General features: G+C 35.9%; 1 protein-coding gene and 1 long non-coding RNA gene across 6 annotated transcripts in view; one reads left to right on the top strand and one right to left on the bottom strand.

Annotated features, from left to right (window-relative positions):
• Positions 1-9,210, top strand: part of LOC131554098 (uncharacterized) — a 28,240-nt gene extending 19,030 nt beyond the window's left edge. Inside the window, exons 2-3 of the long non-coding RNA XR_009274332.1 lie at positions 5,194-5,355; positions 9,077-9,210. This is a non-coding gene — a long non-coding RNA (uncharacterized LOC131554098). The remainder of the gene's footprint in view (positions 1-5,193; positions 5,356-9,076) is intronic.
• Positions 1-23,452, bottom strand: part of nova2 (NOVA alternative splicing regulator 2) — a 58,679-nt gene that overhangs the window by 4,832 nt on the left and 30,395 nt on the right. For all 5 annotated transcript variants that reach the window (XM_058799171.1, XM_058799174.1, XM_058799172.1 and 2 more), the window contains one exon: positions 9,482-9,648. In XM_058799171.1, the coding sequence (XP_058655154.1) occupies positions 9,482-9,648 (167 nt within the window). The remainder of the gene's footprint in view (positions 1-9,481; positions 9,649-23,452) is intronic.

Raw genomic sequence — 23,452 nt, 5'->3', positions numbered from 1 at the left:
AAGAGAAACTGTATTTGGTGCTGTAACTGATCACCATTTTCAGATCATAAAATACTACATTAACATAAAAGAATTGGAGAAATTGTGTTTCTAGAATTTATCTAGATTTTGTTTTTTCAGATTGTATCACATTAGGTCAACTGTAAAATATCACATTAAAATACAAAAAAATGTTAATCTCAGTGTTGGAAATGTTAACTAAACAATTAAAAAGATTTTTAGATTTTAAACTAATGCAAATACAGCTTAGATAAAATATACATATTAGATACACTTAAAATTTAAAATGTTGCCTTGGCAATTTAATTAAACATGTTTAAGTTGAAGTGCTACAATTACTAAAAATAAAAATGAAAGATATAAAAAATATTGAAAAAAAAAAAAAAAAACTGCTAAAGATGCCAAAACTGCATAAAATTACTATAAATTAAACTAAAGTTAAAATGACTAAAAACAAAAAAATAAAAGCTAATTCAAAATAAATAATATATAAATACTATAATAACTAGCGTATAAATAATACTAAAATGGCACTGGTTTATCTGAGATACAAAACACAGCAAAGTAGTATATAAAAGCAAATATGAGACAGGAAGCAGAAATCAAAAATAAGATTAAAATTATATTATAAAAAATTACAAGAGACAAAAACTGCAGCACTGATGAGCCCAGAAAATTATGTACTAGAAGATAAATATAAAGACGCTTGTGTGTTTTGTTCTTGTACTTCCTGAGCTGTGAATCACTAGGTAAAAAGAGGCTCCTCCTGAAAAGCATCGACTCCCAGGGGTCAGTGTTTCCATGGAAACTCAACTCCAGCATTCAAGGGGGACTGAAAGGGAGTCGGAATGATGCATAGCAACCAACCAGCCAACCACCCTCCCACCCCCCACCTTATATGCTCGCAACCATTCACTTAAAACCACCAGCCGTAATACCGCATGTGCGCACACATGTATAAGAAAACATCACACACTTTTTGAATTTCGTCCGTGTAACTTGACATATTTGCTTATTAATTGAACCGACAAATTAGTGCTTGATCTCTTTGATCATTGCCGGATACATCTACGCGCCGTAGCATTGTGAGAAAACAAAATATGCGGTGTGGTGTTCGCTTTGACAGTTAATTACTCTGTATAATGAAAAGCTCCAGCCCTCCGAGAACGCTTTGACAATGCTGGATTCAGAATATTTGCACTGTCAAAATGACAGATAGAGAGATGAAAATGGTAAAAAGGGGAGACAAGAGGAGCGAGGATGTGTGTGTCTGTGGGGGCGTGTGTTTGTATGTGTGTGTGTGTGTATGAACAAAGCGAAGGAGAGACTAGAGAAAAGCAGAGAGAGTGAGAGAGGTTGGGGAGGGGGTGGTGATCGGCTCAGCCTTTACGTTTGTTTCTTTTGTGAGCTCTTTCGTTCTTTTCACTCTTTGCCTCAAGGTCTGCTGAAGCTCGCTGCCCACAGACATGTCTTTACAGAGGCTGTTTAGCCTTGCCACTGTAGCTCGAACTCTCATTCAGCTCAGCTGAATTAGCATAGAAATGAAAAACTGCCGACAGGAAATTTCATGGACTCCTACATTCACCTTTTATCTTGCTAGAATAAACAGAACCTTGTATAAGGACCATTTTGAGCAAAATAATTGTATTCGCGATTAGCGTTTAATGCAATGGAAAGCAGATTGTTTTTGGCACCAGAGACGTACTGTGATTGATCTGTACATATGCAGTGCAGTCCAAAGGTCTGAGACCTGCTGTTAAAATGCATCTATTTTGCTAAATTATCTATTAGCAGATTAGATTTGTGACCTTTTGTTCAAAGGAGTTCACAAATTGATTAGTGACCTCAAAATCTGAATCTAACATTGCTTTTTAAAAATTTCCCAAATCCTAAAACTTTTTTCAGGCTTCAATTGAATTAGACTTTAATGTGCTCTCAAACTTTTGGATTCCACTGTATGAACAACATATATTATGACGGAGCTCATAGAAGTATTACAATTTAATGGTACATTGTAGGGATACATTTAAATAATTTCACTATTAGTAACTTCCTGATACAGATTTTGACTCAAAATTTTCAAGTAGACGTTTAAGTAAATGCACTGTATGCACACTAATAATTAATTATTATTTTTTTTAATTAATAATTATTTTAAATAAAAAACATGGTCACCTGGCTGATATAATGCCAATATGTATACGCTATCATTCAAAAGTTTGGGGATGGAATTTTTTTTTTTTTTAAATAGTCTCTTATACTCACCAAGGCTGCATTTATTTGATCAAAAATACAGTCATATTGTGAAATATTACAATTCAAAACAACTGTTTTCCACTTTAAAACTGAATTTTCAGCATCATTACTCCAGTCTTCACATGATTCTTCAGAAATGTTTTATTTTTTATTATTATTAATATTATTATCAAGGAAATTAAAAGAAAAATCTTACTGGCCTCATACTTTTGGATGGTAGTGTATAAATCGGTAGTTAATATATAGAGTAGTCAATATTAGTGAATGTATGTCTATATATATATATATATATATATATATATATATATATATATATATATATATATATATATATATATATATATATATATATATATATATATATATATATATATATATATATATATATATATATATATATATATATATCTGATGGTAGTCAATATATCCGTCTATTAGTGCCGCCAAATCGATTAATCACGATTAATGGAATCCAAAATAAAAGTTTATGTTTACATAATACATGTGTGTGTACTGTGTATATTTATATTTATATGTAGGCCTATATATATATATATATATATAAAAACACATCCATGTATATATTTAAGAAATATATGTAATATAAATTTATATTTATGTACAATTTATATTTAAATTTAAATATGTACAATTTACACACACAGTACACACACATGTATTATGTGATCAATCAATTTGACAGCACTACTGTCTATCCATAATAACTATTAGCATAATTGAGTGACATTTGTTGCTACTTATTGCAGATCCAGCTCTTCTGCCTCTTTCTTTATGATGCCATCATTTGGCAGGAGAAGCGCTGATTGAAATGAGGTTGTTGGGTAGGAATCGAGCAGCGTCGACACATATGCAGGTTAATTTCACTGAATGCATCCAAGTGCTGAGCTAGAGGAGGTGGATGCCTGCTACGTCTATCTATAAAAGAGTGAACGGAAGAGGGAGGCTGAGACAGAGAAATAAAGAGTGCAAGACGGAGAGAGAGAAAGAGAGAGAGAGAGAGAGAGAGAGAGAGAGACGCCTGCTGCCACTGCGCCACCAGTCATCTGGGACTAGAAGCCTTTGATGAATTGTCGGGAGGATGCTGCAGGGGGTTGTGGGTAATGGGCAATGAAAGATTGGTCAGCCATGAAGGACATGTATGTACTCCTTATGTAGACTGTGTTACTTTGTTCTATTACTGCTACAAAAAAAACTAGAAAATAATGAGAGCAGCATCTGAGACTAGCAAGAAATTAATCAAAGGATACGGTCTCGTTCTGTGTGGGTTTTTGCTGAACGGGCAGATGAGGCCCCAGGAGTCTTTGTATCTGGCTGCGCGTTATAAAAACCGTTCCGCCGCTGAAAAAAGTAATTCAAACTTTCTCTACACTCTTTCTACTGATGTGCCAGCAAAATGCACCCAGTCCTGAAGGTGGCAGGGGTCTCAAACGATGTGACCCCTGGCGCATCCCACCCGAGCAACTGTTCCCCCCTCCCAACCTCTGTCCCCGGAAAAGTGCCTGACTCTAGAGCCGTAGCTGTTTGCACTTTGAAGTCTTAAGCGCTTGCCTTTGGGTTAATCGCCTGTCTCCTGATCCTGGGCTTAGCCGCCCATCTCTGTACAGCATCTGCCTGTGTGCTCTGGCTGCTGGCATTGACAAAGAAAAAAAAAAAAAGACTCCACACGAGTTAAAAATAACACCCTGTCCTCCTCCTCCTCCTCACCTTGGTCTTATGACTGTCGTGAAAGGTTGTTGTTTGCTAGCGAGGGTCCTGTACGAGTGGTCGACTCTCAATTTTCACTCCCTATAATTCTTTCTGTCAGGCTCACGCGCAGCAAGCAAGCTTGTGATATGGCTGATTTTCATTGCTGTTTTATATTTTGAGCACAAGAGCAAAATGCAACAAGCTACTCATTTCACCTGTACACTGTTAAATAAAAAACTGTAAATAAAAGATTGTTAGAGTATGTTTTAGAAGAAATTACTATTTCAGTCTTTATACTTCAAAATTTCACATTTACTTGCTGATACTTTGTGAAATTTACTAGCAATTTCTGAGTGGAAATTGTTTCTACACCAATTTTTTTCAGCTTATTAAATCTTGTTATACTACTAATTTTATTTTATTTTTTTCTACTTTTAGACCTGATGGTAGTAAAAAGGATATATTTAGAGATGTATAAAAGCAATTAACATGCATTTATATGCAAAAGACAACAGTTTCCTCCATAAATATACAAACAGTTTTAACCCTCAGCTATCTAGACTACAACCCTAAGTGAAATCACAAGGGGTGATGCACCCAAAAATAGCCTGTCCTGTAATAGCCGAGCTCATAGTAAACTAAAATAGGGTCCTCGATCTCCCCAAAATCCAATGTGCTGCCCTCTCCAATAGAACACATTCATATTTTAAGTCTCAGATTGACATTAATTTGAATAAACGTCTAGAATGTGACAAACATTCTGAGATCTTAAATGGATACTTTACAAAAAAATGTAAGTACTGTCATCATTTACTCGCTCTCATGTCATTCCAAAGATGTGTTTTTTTGTCTTTACAGTTGAAGTTAATGGGGTCCAATGTTGATTGAGACATCACTGACTTTCACTGTATGGATAAAAATACTTTTCTTCAGAAAGAAAGAAAGTCATTGGATGAGATGGAGGTGAATACATGATCACAGAATTCGGGAAACTGTCCCTATAAGCTCATATACTGGCAAGTTACATGATTTAAATGTAGATATCTACATAAAATAAACTTGCATCAGAAAATATCCATCTCAACATTATCATCTAGTCTTGAACCTTTAGCCTTGACATCCCAGATCTCTTCAGAATCCAAACGCAGAGCAACAGCAAACGAAGTATGCGCCTTACAGATGCATATTTAATAAAGATCTAATTTATTATTGATTTTTATGCCATTTCAGACAGCTCAAGTCCTGCATCCATCAAAGAATGTTACAACTCGTATCTCCAGGGGTCCGGCTCAGGATTAGAGATGCGCGAGCTTCGGATAGAGTACATCCTCTCACACATAGACAATATGAGATCACCACAGTCTAATATCAATGGGGCGACCTGCTTTTAAGGTAGGTGTGACACTCGCTGTGAGACTTGATATAGACATGTCAATTCTTCTGAAATAGCCAATATAATCCCTGATAATAATGCTCATCATTCTGACATATTAATATCCTCTTGTATCATCCATCGGACATGCTATTTCAGGACTTTACAGCATGTTGCATATAGAGTGAAAACAATATTTTACACCTCTTTTGACTTATTGTTATTACATTTCATGGTTATAAAATTAAAATTTTGAAACTATTAAATCACAGAAAAATGAAAAAGTCAGTTTTTTTTAATGGTAAATATATTTTTTGGCATGGAATTGAAGTGCAATTTGTAAGTGCAATAACTATAAAATAGTTTTGAAATGATAAAGAGCAATTGCAAGACAAACATTTTAAAGAGGCACAAAGCTAGATTGGTTGCACTTTACTTAAAGCCTTTATGTATAATGCATTATAAAGGGTTATTAAAATTATAGTGCATTATAATTATTCATAATGTACATTGTAATACATTATATCTTGTCGTAAATAATTACAACCGAATTTAAAAAGCATCGTGTAACAATGAATTGATAAGTGTTATAATATATTAACTTAGGTTACAATTATTCATGAGATTTTACAATGCATTATAAGGTGCATTACAAGGCATAATTAATGCATTAAAACTACTTTTATAATGCATGTTACATAGGCTTTAAGTAAAGTGTTACCAAAAATGTAATCAGTTTTCCACTTGATTAATAATCATTTTTAGAAACTATTTTATTGAAATTACACTCACAAAAAAGCAATTTCTAGCCAATTAATTTTTTTTAATAAAATGAATAAAAATATTTAATTAGACAAAATCTATTTATATTTAAATAAAATAGAAAAAAAAAAAATGTACTCATTCTAAACATTTCAATGACGTCTCAGAGCCTGGAAACCACAATTCCCTGATATTTCCATATTTTCCACGACCCTGTAAAAATCATAAGATAGTGAATGAAAGATCTGCACCCGCTTTCCACAAATACGCTGTGACTGTATAAACAAACAACCAACAAAGTCTGTAAATACTAAAGACACACAACACAGACGGCATCTGTCCTTTCTTTCACCCAAAAGAGATTTGATGCCTGGCATTAGAGGATGCACTTCCTTGTCCAACATCCAATGTTGTGTAAGACTTTCCCTTTCCATTGGCTCTTCTGGAAATGAGATCGATACTCCGTGGAGAGACAGTGACCTTTTTCCTGGCCAGCTGATGGATTTGAAGGTTAAAAAAGGCATAAAATATTTTAGCCAGTCACCATCCCTCTAGAGAGCGGAGTGGGGAGGGGAGAGAAGGGAAGGCTAGGCTATTGGTTGAGAAGGTTTTTTTCAATTTTAGACATTATAGCAATTTTCCTGATGTCGCTTTTAATTTAGGAGACGAGCAGAGAGCACAGCAGTGTTTCGCTTGGTTGTCTGTGTGTGTGTGCGGGCGTAGTGCTCCAATGAGAACTTTTATTAGATTCACGATGCAGGATAATTAAATAGGCTGGCTTTGGTGGTGTCGTGAAGGGAAAGGATGGTTTGAAACAGCACAGCCACTTAAGGCAATCCCACTGATCAATATAATAGAAGCAACGCTGTGGGTTATTACGGAAAAGCCAGTGATGCATGGAGAAATTCATTCTTTTCTCTGTGAGCTTGAAAAATAGAGATTACAGAGAAATTGTTCCACTTTTCAAAGTCATAAGCGAAGCTGGAACAACATTAAGGTTCCTCCTGTGTCAGTGTTCACAAATACTATGTGAATGTGCTTCAGAAATCATTTCATAGCTGATCCTTCATGAAAGTAGAGAATATGTATTTCTTTACTCTTGAATGATTTGAGAATTATTGTAATTGCCATATGCAGTACTATAGATTTTCAGTTGAATAAATGACATTAGGATTGATTTGTTTGGGGACGCAGTACACAAAAGTCACGAAAACTGCAGTGATTTACTGTGTCTACCTATAGACAGGGACTCTTGTCTTCCTGTGCATTAATGGTCCATTTCCTGTACAAACAGGATGTGGGAAACAGGCGGAGGAATGATCAGAGGAAATCTGCACTGACCAGAGGAAGCCGCTGCACTTTACCATCTGAGTTTAGTTAAACACTGTTTGAAACAATGAGGCGTCTAGATGATCAGATTGATTTCCTGTGCTGCTGGGTGGGTGTGGAAGGGCGAGTGGATTAAGTTAGGTGTCAGTCGCGCTCTTGCCCCGACCATTTGGTTGCAGGCTCAGCGGTTGACGTTCCTGACCCGAAATCAGCAGCTGTTGCTTAATATGACTTCAGTTCTTGCCCTCGATCTCTCAGTCAGTGTGTACTGCAATGAGATACATGCCATGACAGCCGCACGTGTGGTGACAATTGGAAAAGAACGCAATGGCAGTGCAAGATCATATGACCTCAATCACATTACACTGTGGACCGGATTCAAAAGCAAATCACAATTTTGATTAGTAAAGAATAAAATCCTTTAGTGCAAAATCATATATGATATACAGTAAAAACTATAGACAAAAAATATACAATATTTAGTGAATAATGAATATATAAAATATACTTCATTTATTACTAAACATATTATAAAATTGAAAAAAGTAAAACATATACCTATACATATAGGGAGACAAAAATATACAATATTTAGTGAATATATATATATATATATATATATATATATATATATATATATATATATATACACACATATATAACATTTATGCTATCATCATTTTGCAGTGTAAATGCATTCATACTACATTTCAGCTTCATTAAACTGTCTGTGTAAATGCATCTAAATGCCACATCCGCCATTTCTGTTTCTTCTGCAGTGGACATGTCAGATTTGCTAATACTGATTTCATTTTATTGGTAACAGCCCTATATTGTCTTATTATACTAAGTGAAATTAGTATGAAATGTAAACATTTGATATGAAAGATGAAACAAGCATTTAATACGGTGGCCTTTAAATAGGCAAAAAATTACCTGGAAATCAATTTAAATAAATTATAGTACGCAGTAACTTTAGTCATATAAAACATAATTTCCCAACAATAAAATTGTGGCCAGTGAAAAATGCTGAGTGGCTAGTAAATTTGGAAAACCACTAGCCACAGTGGCTGGTGAGCAAAAAAAGTTAATGTCAAGCCCTGATACAATATATTTTTATTTATAAATTAAACAAAAAAGTTAAACAAACAGTACATTTGTGCAAAGTTTCTATCAGTCAATCTCAGTCTATCAGGATTGATCAACAGAATAATCCTAAGTATATTTCAAGGAAGTTATAGTTATGACTCAGAATGTGGAGATACATTGAGCATGTACAGCTAACCTCTCTGCATTCCTGTATAAAATATAGCTTGTCATATTGCACAATGCAGCAGAATGCAGGCAGGGCCTGCAGTGATGCTCTCCCAGCAGAGACAATAATGTGCACTAAAGTGAGATGTGTTGCTCCGCTGATAAGCCCTATAATTACATGCATAAATAATTAGGTCGGCAACTCTGCAGGGGTAAGCGTCTTGGACTTATGTTCTAGGAATTCAGGTTATGGCCCTGTCTTCAAGAGACTGCTCAATAAGCACAAAGAGGACACTTCCTTAATGGACAGGCTTAACTAAAAATTAAGAACAGAAAACGGCAGCATGCTGTAAATTATTCATGAATAAAGCCAAGTCTCTCTCTTTTTGTCCTAAGGGTGATTTAATTAAGCAAATGATAAATAAAGGAGAAGAATCATTGATGTGGATGACAACAATGCAGAAGCCCAGCAGATCAATGGACCATAATAATGGAGTGACCGGTGGCGATAATCACCTAAACAGAGAGCCGGTACACAATCAATGACTTGTCTAATTGAAACACACTCAGAATCTTCTCGAGTTTGTTTGACCGAGTTAACACTTTATTAGAAAGAATTATAATCAAAATGTCCATCCTCACTTACTTTCATCTGCGACTAGATTCAAGGGTCCGTGGGCTTGTGCTTTTTATTTTAAAATCTGATTTAATTGTAGCATACATAAAAAGGAAGTACACAATCTCATGCAAGATTTGAGAGGAAACAGGAAATAGGGCGAGCTGAAGGAAATGAGGCCTCACCTGTTTGACACGGTCAGGGTTGACGGTGGTCTGTGGCTGAAGTATGCTAACCGGCTCTGTTTTCTGAGCGCTCTGCGGCATCTCCCGCACCTTCTCTGCGATGAAGTCATGGACGCTGTTCAGCGCCTCTACAGTGCCCTGGATCAAGCAGACACGCTCTGTTGTTCCTAAGGGAGGCACACAAAGACAAATTATAGTTTAGGCTTAGTGTGATTTACAGATGTTGTCTAAAGTGTGCTGTAGAGTGATTAATAAATTGGCATTTTTCTTAGTGCAGTGATGAGGTGAGGGCCAAAGGAGCATGTTTTCTGTGTAATAAACTAAAAAGGGGTTTCCAAAAGCCACTGCATTGTTCCAACATACTTCAGCATTTTCCATGTCAACTTAACTCTTAACTTTAAAAAGTTTTTTTTATTTTTTTTTATCATATGACCAGCCAAAAAATACTTACTCAAACGCTTTCTCTTATAGATTAAAATTTAGTGCTGTGAAATTAATTAATTGTGATTAATCACTTCTGTGCTTGCATAACGTGTGTATACATGTATATTTAAGAAATATTTACATGTTTATATATATATATATATATATATATATATATATATAATATATTTCTTAAATGTATACATGAATATTTAAATATAAATATACACAGAGTACACACATATATTATGTAAACACAAACTTTTATTTTGGATGCGATTAATCGATTTGACTGCAATAGATTAAATAAATAATTTCAGTTTAGGTTCAAGACAATTGCCATTTCATCAAATAAAATATAATAGTCACCCCTAAAATAATTATATTAAGTAAACACATATTTAGTGAACAAAATAATATATAAAAATATTTTAAATAATTGTCAGATGACCAATAAAATTTGGGGTCGTTAAGATGTTTTATTGAGCAAGGATGCATTAAATTGATTAAAAGTGACAGTTAAAGACATTTATAATATTACAAAAACTCTATTTTAAGTAAATGCTGCTCTTTTGAACTTTTCTATTCAGCAAATAATCCTGAAACAAAAAATCCTGAAAATCACAAACTTATAAAGCAGCACAACTGTTTGCAAAATTGATTAAATGATTCTTAAGCACCAAATCAGCAAGAATTTCTGATTATGTTAAACTGAAGACTGGAGCAATGGCTGTTGAAAATTCAGCAATAAATTACATTTTAAAATATATTCAAATAGAAAAAGTTATGATAAATTATAATAATATTTCACAACATTACTGTTTTTACTATACTTTTGATCAAATAAATGCAGCCTTGAAGAGACATCTTTCAAAAACATAAAATTTTTTACAGATCCCAAAGTTTTGAAAGATTGTGTGTGTGTGTGTGTGTGTGTGTGTGTGTGTGTGTGTGTGTGTGTAATATACATATTTTCTATATTTATAAATGCAATTTCAAATTCTATTTGTCACCTTATACAAGCTCCCTATAGTTATCAGTCTATGCATATATTTCCCATCAACCTCTCATAAACATTTCTGCAGAAACCCAAAGTTGTTTTACTACTGCTGGTGTAAGACTGAGGTCGTACGGCATGTTCATGCGATTGATGGTGTTTGGAGCTAAAACTTTGATGGAATGCTTTTTTCCTTACATAGAAGCAGCATAAAATATTATCAGCTGACAACACCAGGAATCACTGATAACAGAAGGCTTACTTACTAAATCTTATAATATTATGGCGCATTGTTTGTATAACAGCCACGTACAGTGATAAGTATCATACGTATTATCAGAGAGTGAATCCGTCAGTCGCTGGGCCATCAGTCATATTACACTAGAGACTACAGACATTGTGTTAGGAGACAAACAACCAGCATTAGAGCATCTGCCCATGTAAATACCATGGATCTATGTACATGCAGACTGAAGTTATGGGAGCAGCTGCAATAACAGTCGCCTGGCAATGCTACTATTTTTGGCAGCCTATTCACAGAAAGCCTTCCATTAGACGCCCCAAAGTCTCCACTTTCAATTAATTCTGATACAATATCGGCATTTCGACTCCAATTCCACAGAACAAGAGGTTAAATGCATGCACACACACATACAGTCACCATTGTTTTAACGGTGCAGACTCCAAGGGAATTAACCGACTGCGGTTCTCTGATTGGTTACTAATCCTTCTACACTATAACATTTTGCCCGAAAGCGTGCTTCTGGGACATTTATCCTCCAAAACCCACCCGAAATCACACTGCGCCATAACAGAGGCAGTCAAACGTGGCCTTTCAGACTCAGAAATAAAAACAAAATCCACAAAAGCTTTAAGTAGAAGGGAAGAGGGAAAAAACTCAACCAGACTGATCCGAAGCCAGGATCTCTTGGCTCCCGAGAGGCTGGGAAGCGAATCGGCCCTTATCGGCACGGCGCAGTAGGGTTTTCCGGTTTCCTTTTAACCTTCTATTGTTTACTAGCATGAAAATAATTGGGTTCAGTCCCAGACTAGCTATATGAAGCCGTGTTAATACTCTCAAATTGAGGAATCTCAGGATCATGGATGGGATCTTACAAAAAAGAAAAGGAAAAAAAAGCTTTGCTGAGCTCCCGACAGCTGGCGGCCCGAGAGTAATCTGTGGCTGACCAATCGGGGCGGTAGATTATTAGAGCAGAGATCACCATTGTTTTGGCAGGGAGATGAGGGGGGTAGGGTGTGGACAACACCAGTCAAACAACTGTCAGAGAATGAGGGCTAGTTTTTAAACATTACGTATTTTTATGGTCTAAACATACATGCAAGGAACTCCAAATAGCTGCACAGTTATGTTGGCAAACAAGCAGAAAGCTTATGTGTTGTGTTGACTGTCTGGATGAAGAGGTGCTGGAGAGGTTGTGATGTGTCTGTTGTGAGATACTCAGCAGGATATGGGAAGAGGTGGGGGGAGTTTAGAAAGAGGTCACTGAGGATCTTCTTCCCTCCTGCAAACAGAAGGGTCACTTTCTGACACACGTTTAGGTTTCTACCCATGGAGCTCATTGAAAGTGATGGGCAGTTTGCTTTACCACCCATCTAAGCACATAAACACCCCCCTCAACAGCTCATTGCCTCATCAGCATCCACACCAAGAAATAGTACACATAGTAGGGCTGGGCAATATTCTCTCTCTCTCTCTCTCTATCTATCTCTATCTCATATATATATATAGAGAGAGAGAGAGAGAGAGTGAGAGAGAGAGAGAGAGAGAGAGCAGAATTGACATTAAACAAAAAAAGTAATACAGAAAAAATTAATAAATGCTATTCTTTTTTTCAACAAAGAATCTTAATAAAATAATAATAATAAAAAAATGTTTATTTTGTACCAAATCAGCATACTAGAATGACTTCTAAAGGATCATGTGACACTAATGCCAAAAATTCAGCTTTGTCATCACAGGAATAAGTTACATTGTAAATATATTAAAATAGACAACAAAAACATTTATATTATTATTTCACAGTATTACTGTACTTAATTTATGCACCCTTAATGAGATATTTATTTTTAAAAAAACATTAGAAAAAAATCTTACTGACCTCAAACAGTAATGTTTGTATATATGTGCGAGTATATATAAAAAAGGAAGATATAAAAATATAATTTGTCTGATAAAATATGTCATGGAATGGTCCAGAATGTTGCATGTTCTGGCATCTTTGATATGTTTAATTTTGAAAAGGAATAATTAATTAATTAATCTCATTTTATTACATTATATACATTTTTAATTTTGTTAATTTAGTCAAATAACATTTTTTAAATTTAAATTACTACTGTCTTCTGCAATGAACTAATAGTCCTCTAATTAAAAAAAACAAAAAACAAAAAATAAAATGCGTAGAGAGATAGATATATAATGAATATCATGAAAAGGATTAAAAAAACATTCAGAAATATAATTTTTCTGCAGAGCCCTAGTACACAGTGAACGAATGCCAGCCGTGCAGGCGGCAGTTAAAAATTTAGATTCTGATACAGGCCCTGTGAGTCACTGTGCTGCTTCTTTGGTCTCCATCCATATAGACACAGAGGCTAGAGACTTATAGACATATTAATCACTGATTTCAGAATAAGTGCAAACTCTGTGCTAGTAGCATTTAAGGAAACACATACTGCTTACAGTACAGACCAAGAGTTAAAACTAAGAAAAGGTATTGGGCAGTGCGGAGGTGTTTTATATAGTTGCCTAGGGAATGCCTACTTGGCTCTGTTCACTCTTGTGCTAAATTGTTTTTATACAGTTAAGTAGATGAGTCATTCATTCCTTGTTCTTGTTTCTAGATGGAGCACTTCTTTGGTGATTTAGCTACTGAGAACATTGACAAACATCATTATTTTTATTATTACGGCACGGGCTATCCTATCTTTCTTTACAGGAATGCCAATTTTTTTTTTTTTTCCAAAAGCATATAAAACAGAGGAGGGGTTGAGGCTTGTTTTGTGTAGCCGTGTGAGTGATGGAGTGTCTGGAAGCCTGTTCTAAAGAGTAACTCCATCATAACTTCAAAACTTGCAGCAAAAGACAATGTAAGTCCATACGGGCCCCTAAACAAAACCACATGAGCATGTACAAAACATTAACATGTACTGTATGGAATGTAATGTTAGCTCATTAAAAAAAAGAGCCAGTTAAACAAGGTAAATAGTGCAGCAATGTGAGGTAATGCCTAGATCCTGCTAATTATTTAGAGAGAGGACAGAAACATGATGGCTCATAGCATGGATGGATATTTTGGTCATTTTGTTTACTCGAGTACTAGAGAGATGAATCATTTCATAGAAGGTGGGATGGTTTATGAGAAGTATAGATCTGCATTATTTTGTTGGCCATTGTACAGACGTCAGAATGACGTCCATGGCCGGACGTCGTTTTTAAGGTGTGTCAGGTTAAAAATAGTCCAGCAGAAACATGTCTCGAGACCACAGCTCTGTCTAGCTATTTGAAAAGGAGAATGCGTCCTGTGTGAACGCCCTCTAATCTCTCCTCAGAGCACTGCTGCTGCCACAGATTCAGAGTCAGTGTTGGCGCAAATTGCTGTCAGAGTGGTAGGCACTGTTGAAAATGACGCCATAGCCAACCCCGAAATAAAAGAATATGGTTATTTTTTTACATTTGAGTGAAGTTTCATCATTTCCGAGTACTCGATACTCTTGTCCATCTCTACTTGTTACAAATAAAAGAAGTGTGTATGGAGAATCCAACTTTTTAATTTAATGGGATAGTTCACCCAAAAATGAAAATTTTGCCATCATTTATACTCACCCTCATGACATTCCAAACCTGTATAAGTTTCTTTCTTATGTTGAACACAAAAGATGATATTTTGAAGAATGCTGGTAATCAAAAAGTTGATGGTCCCCATTGACTTCCATAGTATTTCTCTCCTTACTATGGAAGTCAAAGGGGACCAACAATTGTTTGGTTCTTCCAAATTCTTCAAAATTTTGTGTTCAACATAAGAAAGAAACTCATACTGGTTTGGAACGACATGAGGGTGAGTAAATAATGACAAAATGTTCATTTTTATATGAACTATTTCTTTAATTCAGGCATGGTAGGATAGGATTTCTGACAAAAGTCTGGGGGGAAATGTTTAATGTTATACTAAACCATACTCTACAATTTTAATAATATTAATAATTTTGAAAAATAATAAAGCCGTAACCAGGTTTTGTGGTAGATGCTTTGTCCTAAACTATATAAAAACAAAATCAGGTTATGTGTTACATGTTGCTTCCTAAATTAGTTTAAATTAGATTTATTTTTATTTTTTTTTAAATCTATGAGGTTTAAAGTAGTAGATGTTTTCTAAAAAAATAACAATGACCAAAAAAAAAAAAAAAAATCACAAACATAATCAGGTTTAATGTGGTATATGTTGTTTCCTTTACTATTAAAGTATAATAGTAATAATAATAAAAATCATAATCAGGTTTAAAGCAGTAGATGTTGTATTATAAACTTTTAAGTAATAATAAGCATAAAGCAAGTAGATGTTTCTCAAAATTATATTAAAAAATAAATAAAAATAAATAAATCACAATTAGGTTTAAAGAGGTAGATGTTGTTACCATAACTTACCTTAAAACTAATAAATAAATAATCATTTAAGGCAGTAGATGATTCCTAAACTAGGTGCCCAGAGCTTGTCCGTAGGGAGAATAGTGCACTGTCATGTAGATCACAAATGCTGATCACAAGCTCCCACAACACCAAAGCCGCAAGATGGATTGACTCATTGATTGACAGGACCCTGAACCCATAGAAATGACCACAGCGAGCTCAATAACCAATTAAACTGCTGCGTACCGCATGACAAATGACACCAGCTGCTAGGACACAAGGACAATCTTTCAGAAGACACACTGTACAGGACTGTCCAAGAAACGTCTCTACACTGTATCACAATACAAGAAAATTTTGACAAGCTTCCTGATTGCCTTCCTTCCAAATAGTCCAACAGTTGTCCTAGAGATTTTGTGAACATACGACCCTGCCCGTGGACGAGGTTACAGATGTTTCCTGGATTTGGTGTTAGGAGAAAGAAAGAAAAAAAGAAAAAGGGGGGGGGGGGTTTAAAAAAGCCATCTCCCTTCCTCAGTGACTCGTATTTTCCTGTCTGCTCATCAAAGGGCCTCCACGTACACGAGTCCCACAGGAGCACATGGGTCATTGTTTCAACATGGAGCACCCACTACGAGATGAAGTGTTGACTGCGGGGATGGGCGAATTAAAACAGGGGAAACCTGGGTCCTGTTGGTGTCAGTGTGCACCGTTATGTTAATAACTACATGAAAGTTTGGGAGGGGGCCAGTCCAGGCATATGACATAAGACACATCACCACAGCAACTGGCAGCCCCTGAAAATATTGTGGGGCAGCTGCTGATGACGTAATGTGTTTTTATTTTAAAACGGAGAGGACGGGGTGTTGCATGTGCTTATGTAATCACGAACAGTAAAGAGGAAGAAGAAAGATGGGAATTGGAAATTCGGAGAGAGTTTCCATTCAAATCTCTTTATGCTCTTTGAAACTGTATTTTATAGTCTGTCAGGCTGGATGGACGCTCCAAATCCAGACGTTTCTTTATGGGCCTACACTACCCCATGTAAGCAGTAACTAGGGCAGATGGGAACCTTTCTTTCCAAGTCGTCTTAAAGAGATAGTTCACCCAAAAATGAAAAATGAAACCTCTTCTTATAAATCGATGATTCCATGAAGAACCATTAACATCCATGGAACATTTCCACTACACCAAGGTTTTTTATAGTGGACAAATGTTCTTCAAAATGTTTATTTTTTTTTAAAATATTTAAATATTCTTTACACTACGAAAAATAATAGCGAGGTTCTATGGGGAACCCAAAATTGTTCTTCAAATACACCACTACAAACCCTCCCCCCATTGGGATCTTTATTTTTAAGAAAGTACAATGAAAGTTAATGGGGTCCAAAACAACACTGGACTCCACTGACTTTCATTGTATGAAAAATAAAAAATAAATTTTGTGACACAGATTAAAAGCAGGTCATACTGGTTTGAAACAACATAAATGTGAGTAAACAATGACAGAATTTTCATTTTTGGCTGAACGATCCCTTCAGTCAATTCAACTTTGCTTTTCCAATGGAACAAGCCTCTCTAACCAGCAGAGGAAGGATAGAAGGGTCTCCAAAGAATAACAAAGGATCTGGAAGAAAGAGTGAATTCCTCTTCAGTGATGTCACTCGTATTGAGAAGTGCCGGGTTTATCCACCCCTTTTCCTCAGTTTGACCTAAGCTGTCCCCAGCCCCCAACATCTATAGTGACGTCGCCATGGTTGCGGGGCCCATGCCGTGCAAACAGCTGAAGAGATGCCTGGGCTGGGATCCTGTCCTCATCTTTTTCTCTAATGTTCTCTCTCACCCTCTCAAGACCTTCCTGCACACCCCTCCAAGACCTCACAGAGGGACAAAGACAGAGCGAGAGACAAAAGTGAGAGAGAGACACAGCGAGGAAGGGAATGTGATAAAAGGGAAAGCGAAAGAGATTCTTTATTCAGTATGTCCAACTCACCAATAAAGAAAGGAAAGGGGGTAACATTACTCAGAGAGAAACTAAACTCTCCAAAAAGTAAGATGAAGAATGAAAAAAGAGGTGGGAGATGGGAAGGGGGGGTCTAAACTTTCCTGCCAGGTGCCACTAAGGCTCAAAGGCTCCCGGGAGCTTTTCCACTTTAGCTTAAGAGCGGATATTTGCCTCAAATTGTGTAATCTGTGCATTTTAGATGTGATGTGATTAATTTAGGCCTGTCAATTTAATAATAAAATTTATAAAAAAACAAAACAGTTAATCATGCTCCCAGACCTGTGCGTAAAATTCATCATTGGAGCAATTCATAACTGAAATACCACCGTAATGTTCTTATGAGTCATACAGGACTCTTTTTTTTTTTTTTCATTTAAAAGCAGCTGAGTGCAAGGATCTCAAGAAACGTTTTTCAAAGTGGTGCTCATGAAGTAAAATGCTGAAAAACAATACATATTATAAATAATTAAAAACAACAACAACAAAATTATTTTAATATTAAAAATCATGTTTGATATTACTGTTTTCAAAAATATGTTGGTAAGTTGGTAAGATTTTTTAAATGATTTTAAAAAGCACTTATTTGATCAAAAATAACGTAAAAACAGTAATATTGTGAAATATACAATTTGAAATAACTCTATTGTAACATATTTTACAATTACATTTATTCCTGATGCAAATCTAAATTTTCAGCATCATTCCTCCAGTCTTCAGTGTCATCCTCCAGAAATCATTCTAATATTTTTCTTATTATTATCATCAATGTTGAAAACAGCTGGGCTGTTGTGGAAACTGTGATACATTTTCAGTATTCTTTGATGAATACAAAACATTTATTTGAAACTGAATTTTTTTTATGAAATGTCTTCACTTGTGGACTTTTCTCTGCAGATTTGTGGTAATTGTGTTCAATTTACTGCCATTTCAAGTAATAGTTCACGTTATTAACAAAAGTAACCGAATGACAGCCTAGATATATTTCTTACATTTCACATATGAAATGAATAAAAAAGCAGGATCCATGAGCTTAGACACTGACTCACTGTTGATGAGGAAATGACTCAAGAGGCAACTAAGGCCAACTCCACGGGTGTGTTATGCAGATTTCTGAAGAGGGAACTGCATTTGGAGATGGTTAATCTCAAGGGACAGAAAAAAAGAAAAGGACACAATTGCCAAAATGGGATGTTTCAAAAGACACATCTGAGTCTGTAATCCTATGTGACTGGCTTCTTAAACTCACATTTCACAAACCTAACCCCTGAAGATCACAAGCAGCTATTTACTGTCATAAATCTGCTGCATACAAACCTACAAGTCAAATAAGAATGTGATGTTATTTCTGGACGAACACCTCACGTTCTGACATACGGTTCTCTCAACGTGAACTCAAACTCACAAACTGAAGGTACAACAAACTCTGAGCAGCATTTCACTTAACACTCACGACTTTGGCGTTTGCATCATCGATAGCTGCATGAGTTATGTCTTCTAATAAAAATATCAAAAGGTATTTTCAGCAGATCTTTTTTTCTAAAAGAGTTACAGTCCCCTGATTTATGACTGCTGACGTTTAAACAGAACAGTTGCCTTTGCCTTGCAGGGGAACGGAGAGAAGGTGTAAAATCCATAGATGCTTTAGTGTTTGCTCCTTGTTAGAGGAGACTCTGCTTTACAGCCAATGAATTCACTGCTGAAATGATTTCAAGTGTTGCACAGACTATGGTTTCACTCAGACCTTCCACACACTTGTGAAGGATTATGTATATTTTTAATTGTTTCTAGACATGTGCATTTAACACTGGGACGGAGACTCCATTGCAAATCCATTGCATCTGTGTTTGTGAAGATTTATCAAAACCATCTATCCTCAAGAGGTTCCTGTGGATGTTTAGTTAGCACATTGGTCCAGCTTACTTATTGTAGCGAGCAACCAAACAACTGCTCAGCCAAATACAAGGAGATCCAACGCATGTATAACAGCTTGTTATACTGAACAACACATGCTAACCCGAGTATAATGCCTGACCCACGCGTCAACATGCACATGCAGTAATACGCTCATGTTCTGAAATGTTTGCTTGTTGCACACCTACACAAAAGCCACCTTCCTTATTCACCATGTATCAATTCAGTTCTAAATGTGCTTGAATTAAGCCTCAAGAGCAGGAATTCTATCACACTCGAACACACACTTAATGTACACCACTGTGCATCTGCAATCTCCAAAGGCCGGTGTGGTAACCTGAGCTGGTGTGAATTCCAGGCTTGAACAAATGATTCAAACAGTGACTGATGGTCATCTACATTAGGCTATAGAGGAGAGAGTAACCCACTGGCCCCCATAATTCAGTATGTTGTGAACGGACAACCCATTTAAGATCCCTCCTCTGCCTCCTTTCATCCTTCCTACCTTTAGTATGCATAATGAAGCTGCAGAAAGGAGAAAAGTGAGCAAGATTATGGACAATCCCACTGTCATCACATTCCCAGTTGGCTCATAACAAAAGCGAAACTCTTAAGCCATTTGGTAAATGTCTGTCAATACCTCTGTTTTGTCTACTTAGCCTAAGGATTTTTGTGCCATTAAAATATTTCTAATTTACAGTGTTTACAAAATCATGAAAACCTGTTATACAAAAATATACAATATGTAACTTATAATATTTATGTAATTCTAATATAATTATTATTATTATTATTAGTTGCATTCTAAAAATTAAACAAATCAATATACAAATGTATTATTATTGCAATAATACTATTGTAATGTAAAATAAAACAAGTACTTAATAATTATAATAATAAATTATAATTTATTTTGTCTTAAGCATTTATGTTTTAAGATTTTATAAATGAAGATTTATATTAATAAGAGCTGTTATTTTGGTGTAAAAATATTACATTTCCACTGATTTACAAAATTCACACGAGTCATTTTTCTTTTGCCAGAAAATGCAGAAATTTGTGTAAATACAAGAGAGAGAAAAATCACATACCTGCATAATGTAGTTTTATTCATGTTTCAGTTTGAATGGTTTTCAGATTGGGTAAAAGCAGCTAGCTAGCTAGCATTCTACTAGCCTTTAACTGTCCTGAAGCTTGGAAAATGAACACTGTGCTTTACAATATGAATAAACACAGAGAGCTCCATTTGCAAAATGAGCTAATCTCACTAAAAACATATTAGCACATTTTGCTAACCATAAACTGCAAGCTAATGTGAGTGGAAGATTGCATTCACATGATCAAAAACTCGTATTAGAAAAACTAAATGATTACATTTAGTGCAACTGGAAAACGTGCCATTTTTGCTACAATATCAGAATGCTAACGTAGCCTAGCCTCAAAATGTTTCCTTCCTAAATCTACATCTAAATGCTTTTCCCGTCCACATACTCAGTGTCCTCAACTCCTTGAGCGCATCTCCCTGCGGAGGGATTGGGTTCCACACAAGTGCTCGGAGCCCAACACACACCTGTCTCTGCTTGCCTGCTGTCCGTCAAAGATGTCGAAACACTGCCCGCCTGAACGATAGGCAGATTGAGTCAGCTGGCATGGCTACTCCAAACAACCTACAACAAGAACATCCAAACCTGCTGCCACTTTCCCCCAAAGCTGTCATGTCCAAGCGCCGCTAATTGCTAAGAGTCCTCTTTGGTCTGGGCCTCCTCCACTGGCCTGTGAGTCATCTCCTCCGAGCCCATCGAGGCGCCCAGGCCTGAAGATCCAGGGCCAGCTTTCTGCTCTGGTTCTTTATCAGTGTTTTCAGTGTTTTCAGTGTCTCCGAACCCTGAGCCAAGTTTAAGTCTCCAGCCTACTCCTTATCGGAACCCTTTAGCACTAACTTTTTATTTTTCGCCTGCTACAAGAGACCACCAGAAGAGCTTTTTTTTTTTCATTTTTATTGTTCTGTCCCATGTTTTCAGTTTTCTACTTTTCATAATGTGTATTAATCTGCTCAGAGTTTACTCAACAGATGACCTTATCCATAGCAACGGGAGAATGCCTGCCGTTTTACATCATGCACACAATCTGTTCCCCATTTCGTACAGCTGGAATTCGAGTGAGGCAATGGGGTTGAGGAGCCAAGCAAGGCCGAAGAAGTCAACCTGAAAATGAGACACCCCCACCGCCTTCTAAGGCTCTCAGCACCATGAGAATACACTGACAGGCGTGCAGAAATACAGTGTTTGAAATGAACATACACTGCGTGCAGTTGCCAACATATGAATGGATCTCGCATGTGCATGCAGATGTGCAGACAGAAGGCATTTGTTGTAACGCAGAGCTGGCGGTCCAAAAACTGTGCTCTGGTAGCAGCCACGTCACTTCTCAGAAGTCAGTTGGGTTTAATTGAAGAATTGGCTTCTTTTCAATTCGTGAGTGTGGATGTGAATTGGATTGGCCACACCCCACAGGAAGTGGAACTGGAATGGCAGGAAGAGGAAATTTTGCGAATAGAGTGCAACAGTGCCCACCCACTTTTTCAACAGCCTGGGTTATGGAAGTCATTTTTACATTCATGTTTTCCATAGGGATTCATAGGGATTCCAAGTCTTCATTACAGAGTTATAAAACATGAACCACACAACCAGCTACGAGCTGAATCACAAGATTTGAAACGCAGAAAAAAGACTAGACAGTTGTGTCAGTGAGGGAAAGAACTACAAATACAATCCCATGAAGCATTACAAATTACAAAATATAAAACTATTGATTTAAGGATGTTGAGTTTACATATGTAGGAATAATATATTTTTAAAATATGCACATAAACACGTATTTAAGTAGTTTGCAGTGCTACATGGGAGTAGGTAGGCACCAAAGTGTTCTTTTGGTGCAGTTTGCTAGTTTTGATTCTCTAATTGGTGGAGATTTCTTTGCAGAATCATGGGTAATGTAGTTTCTCATCAGGATTCCTGCTGTCAAACACGATAATTATTTAAATAATAAGTTGAAATAATGTGGGCATATATCATCGATTCCTCAAGTTAACGTCAAAAATCAATTTCCCCATTAAGGAAATTAATAGGATTTTTACCTTCAGAACCCAACCATTTCATTTCTATTCAATTGCAATACAAAATTGCAAATATATTGAAAATACTCCTTCGTGAAAAATAAATATACTGAAAGTATACTACAAATACATTTACATATTTGATGCAGTTGTACTTTTGGTCTACTAAACTGGTATACTTAAAGTCTGCTAAATTGAAACAACTCATTTTGTACTTAATGCACTTTAATTGTGTGGAAGTAGTGCTAAAGTCCAACTAAAGATATACTTAAGTATTTTTGATTGCGCTAAAGTGGAACTATTGCAAGTATACTTTAGGTACACTTTAAATATCTTGTATGTTTTTCAAAGATCATACAATCCTCATCAATAGTGACATTAAAATATATATTTTAGGCTTAATAATAAGAAATGTGCATTGCAGTAGTACTCCAAATAAAGTTTAATTATCATTTTTTATCTCAGTCTCGAGCGATATGTCAGTAAATATGTTAATAGATTTGAACTATACTGAACTAGTACTGTATGACATAAATGTATTTTAAATATATAACTTTTTTACTAGGGCTGCAATTGTCTTATTTTGCTTTTCCACTAAATTAATTTATTTGAATTTCAGTTCATTTTAAATCTACTCCATTACATTCCAATTAAAATAGCAATTCTGCATCCTGATTGCTATCTCAATGTAAGCTCAACTTCAAATTTAGGAAGTATTTAAGAATTGAAAAAACATTATCAATTTAATTCTGAATGATGCACAACCCTGCTGCTCAGGGACAATCATGACACCGCCTCAGGTCAGCTTGTGCCGCACTATGGAGTCGCTTGACTTGCCGTACAATTAGGATTCAGCTCCAAAACCCCTTTAG

This window comes from Onychostoma macrolepis, chromosome 15, assembly GCF_012432095.1.
Source record: "Onychostoma macrolepis isolate SWU-2019 chromosome 15, ASM1243209v1, whole genome shotgun sequence".
NCBI lineage: Eukaryota > Metazoa > Chordata > Actinopteri > Cypriniformes > Cyprinidae > Onychostoma > Onychostoma macrolepis.
This window is presented reverse-complemented; position numbering and strand designations above follow the sequence as displayed.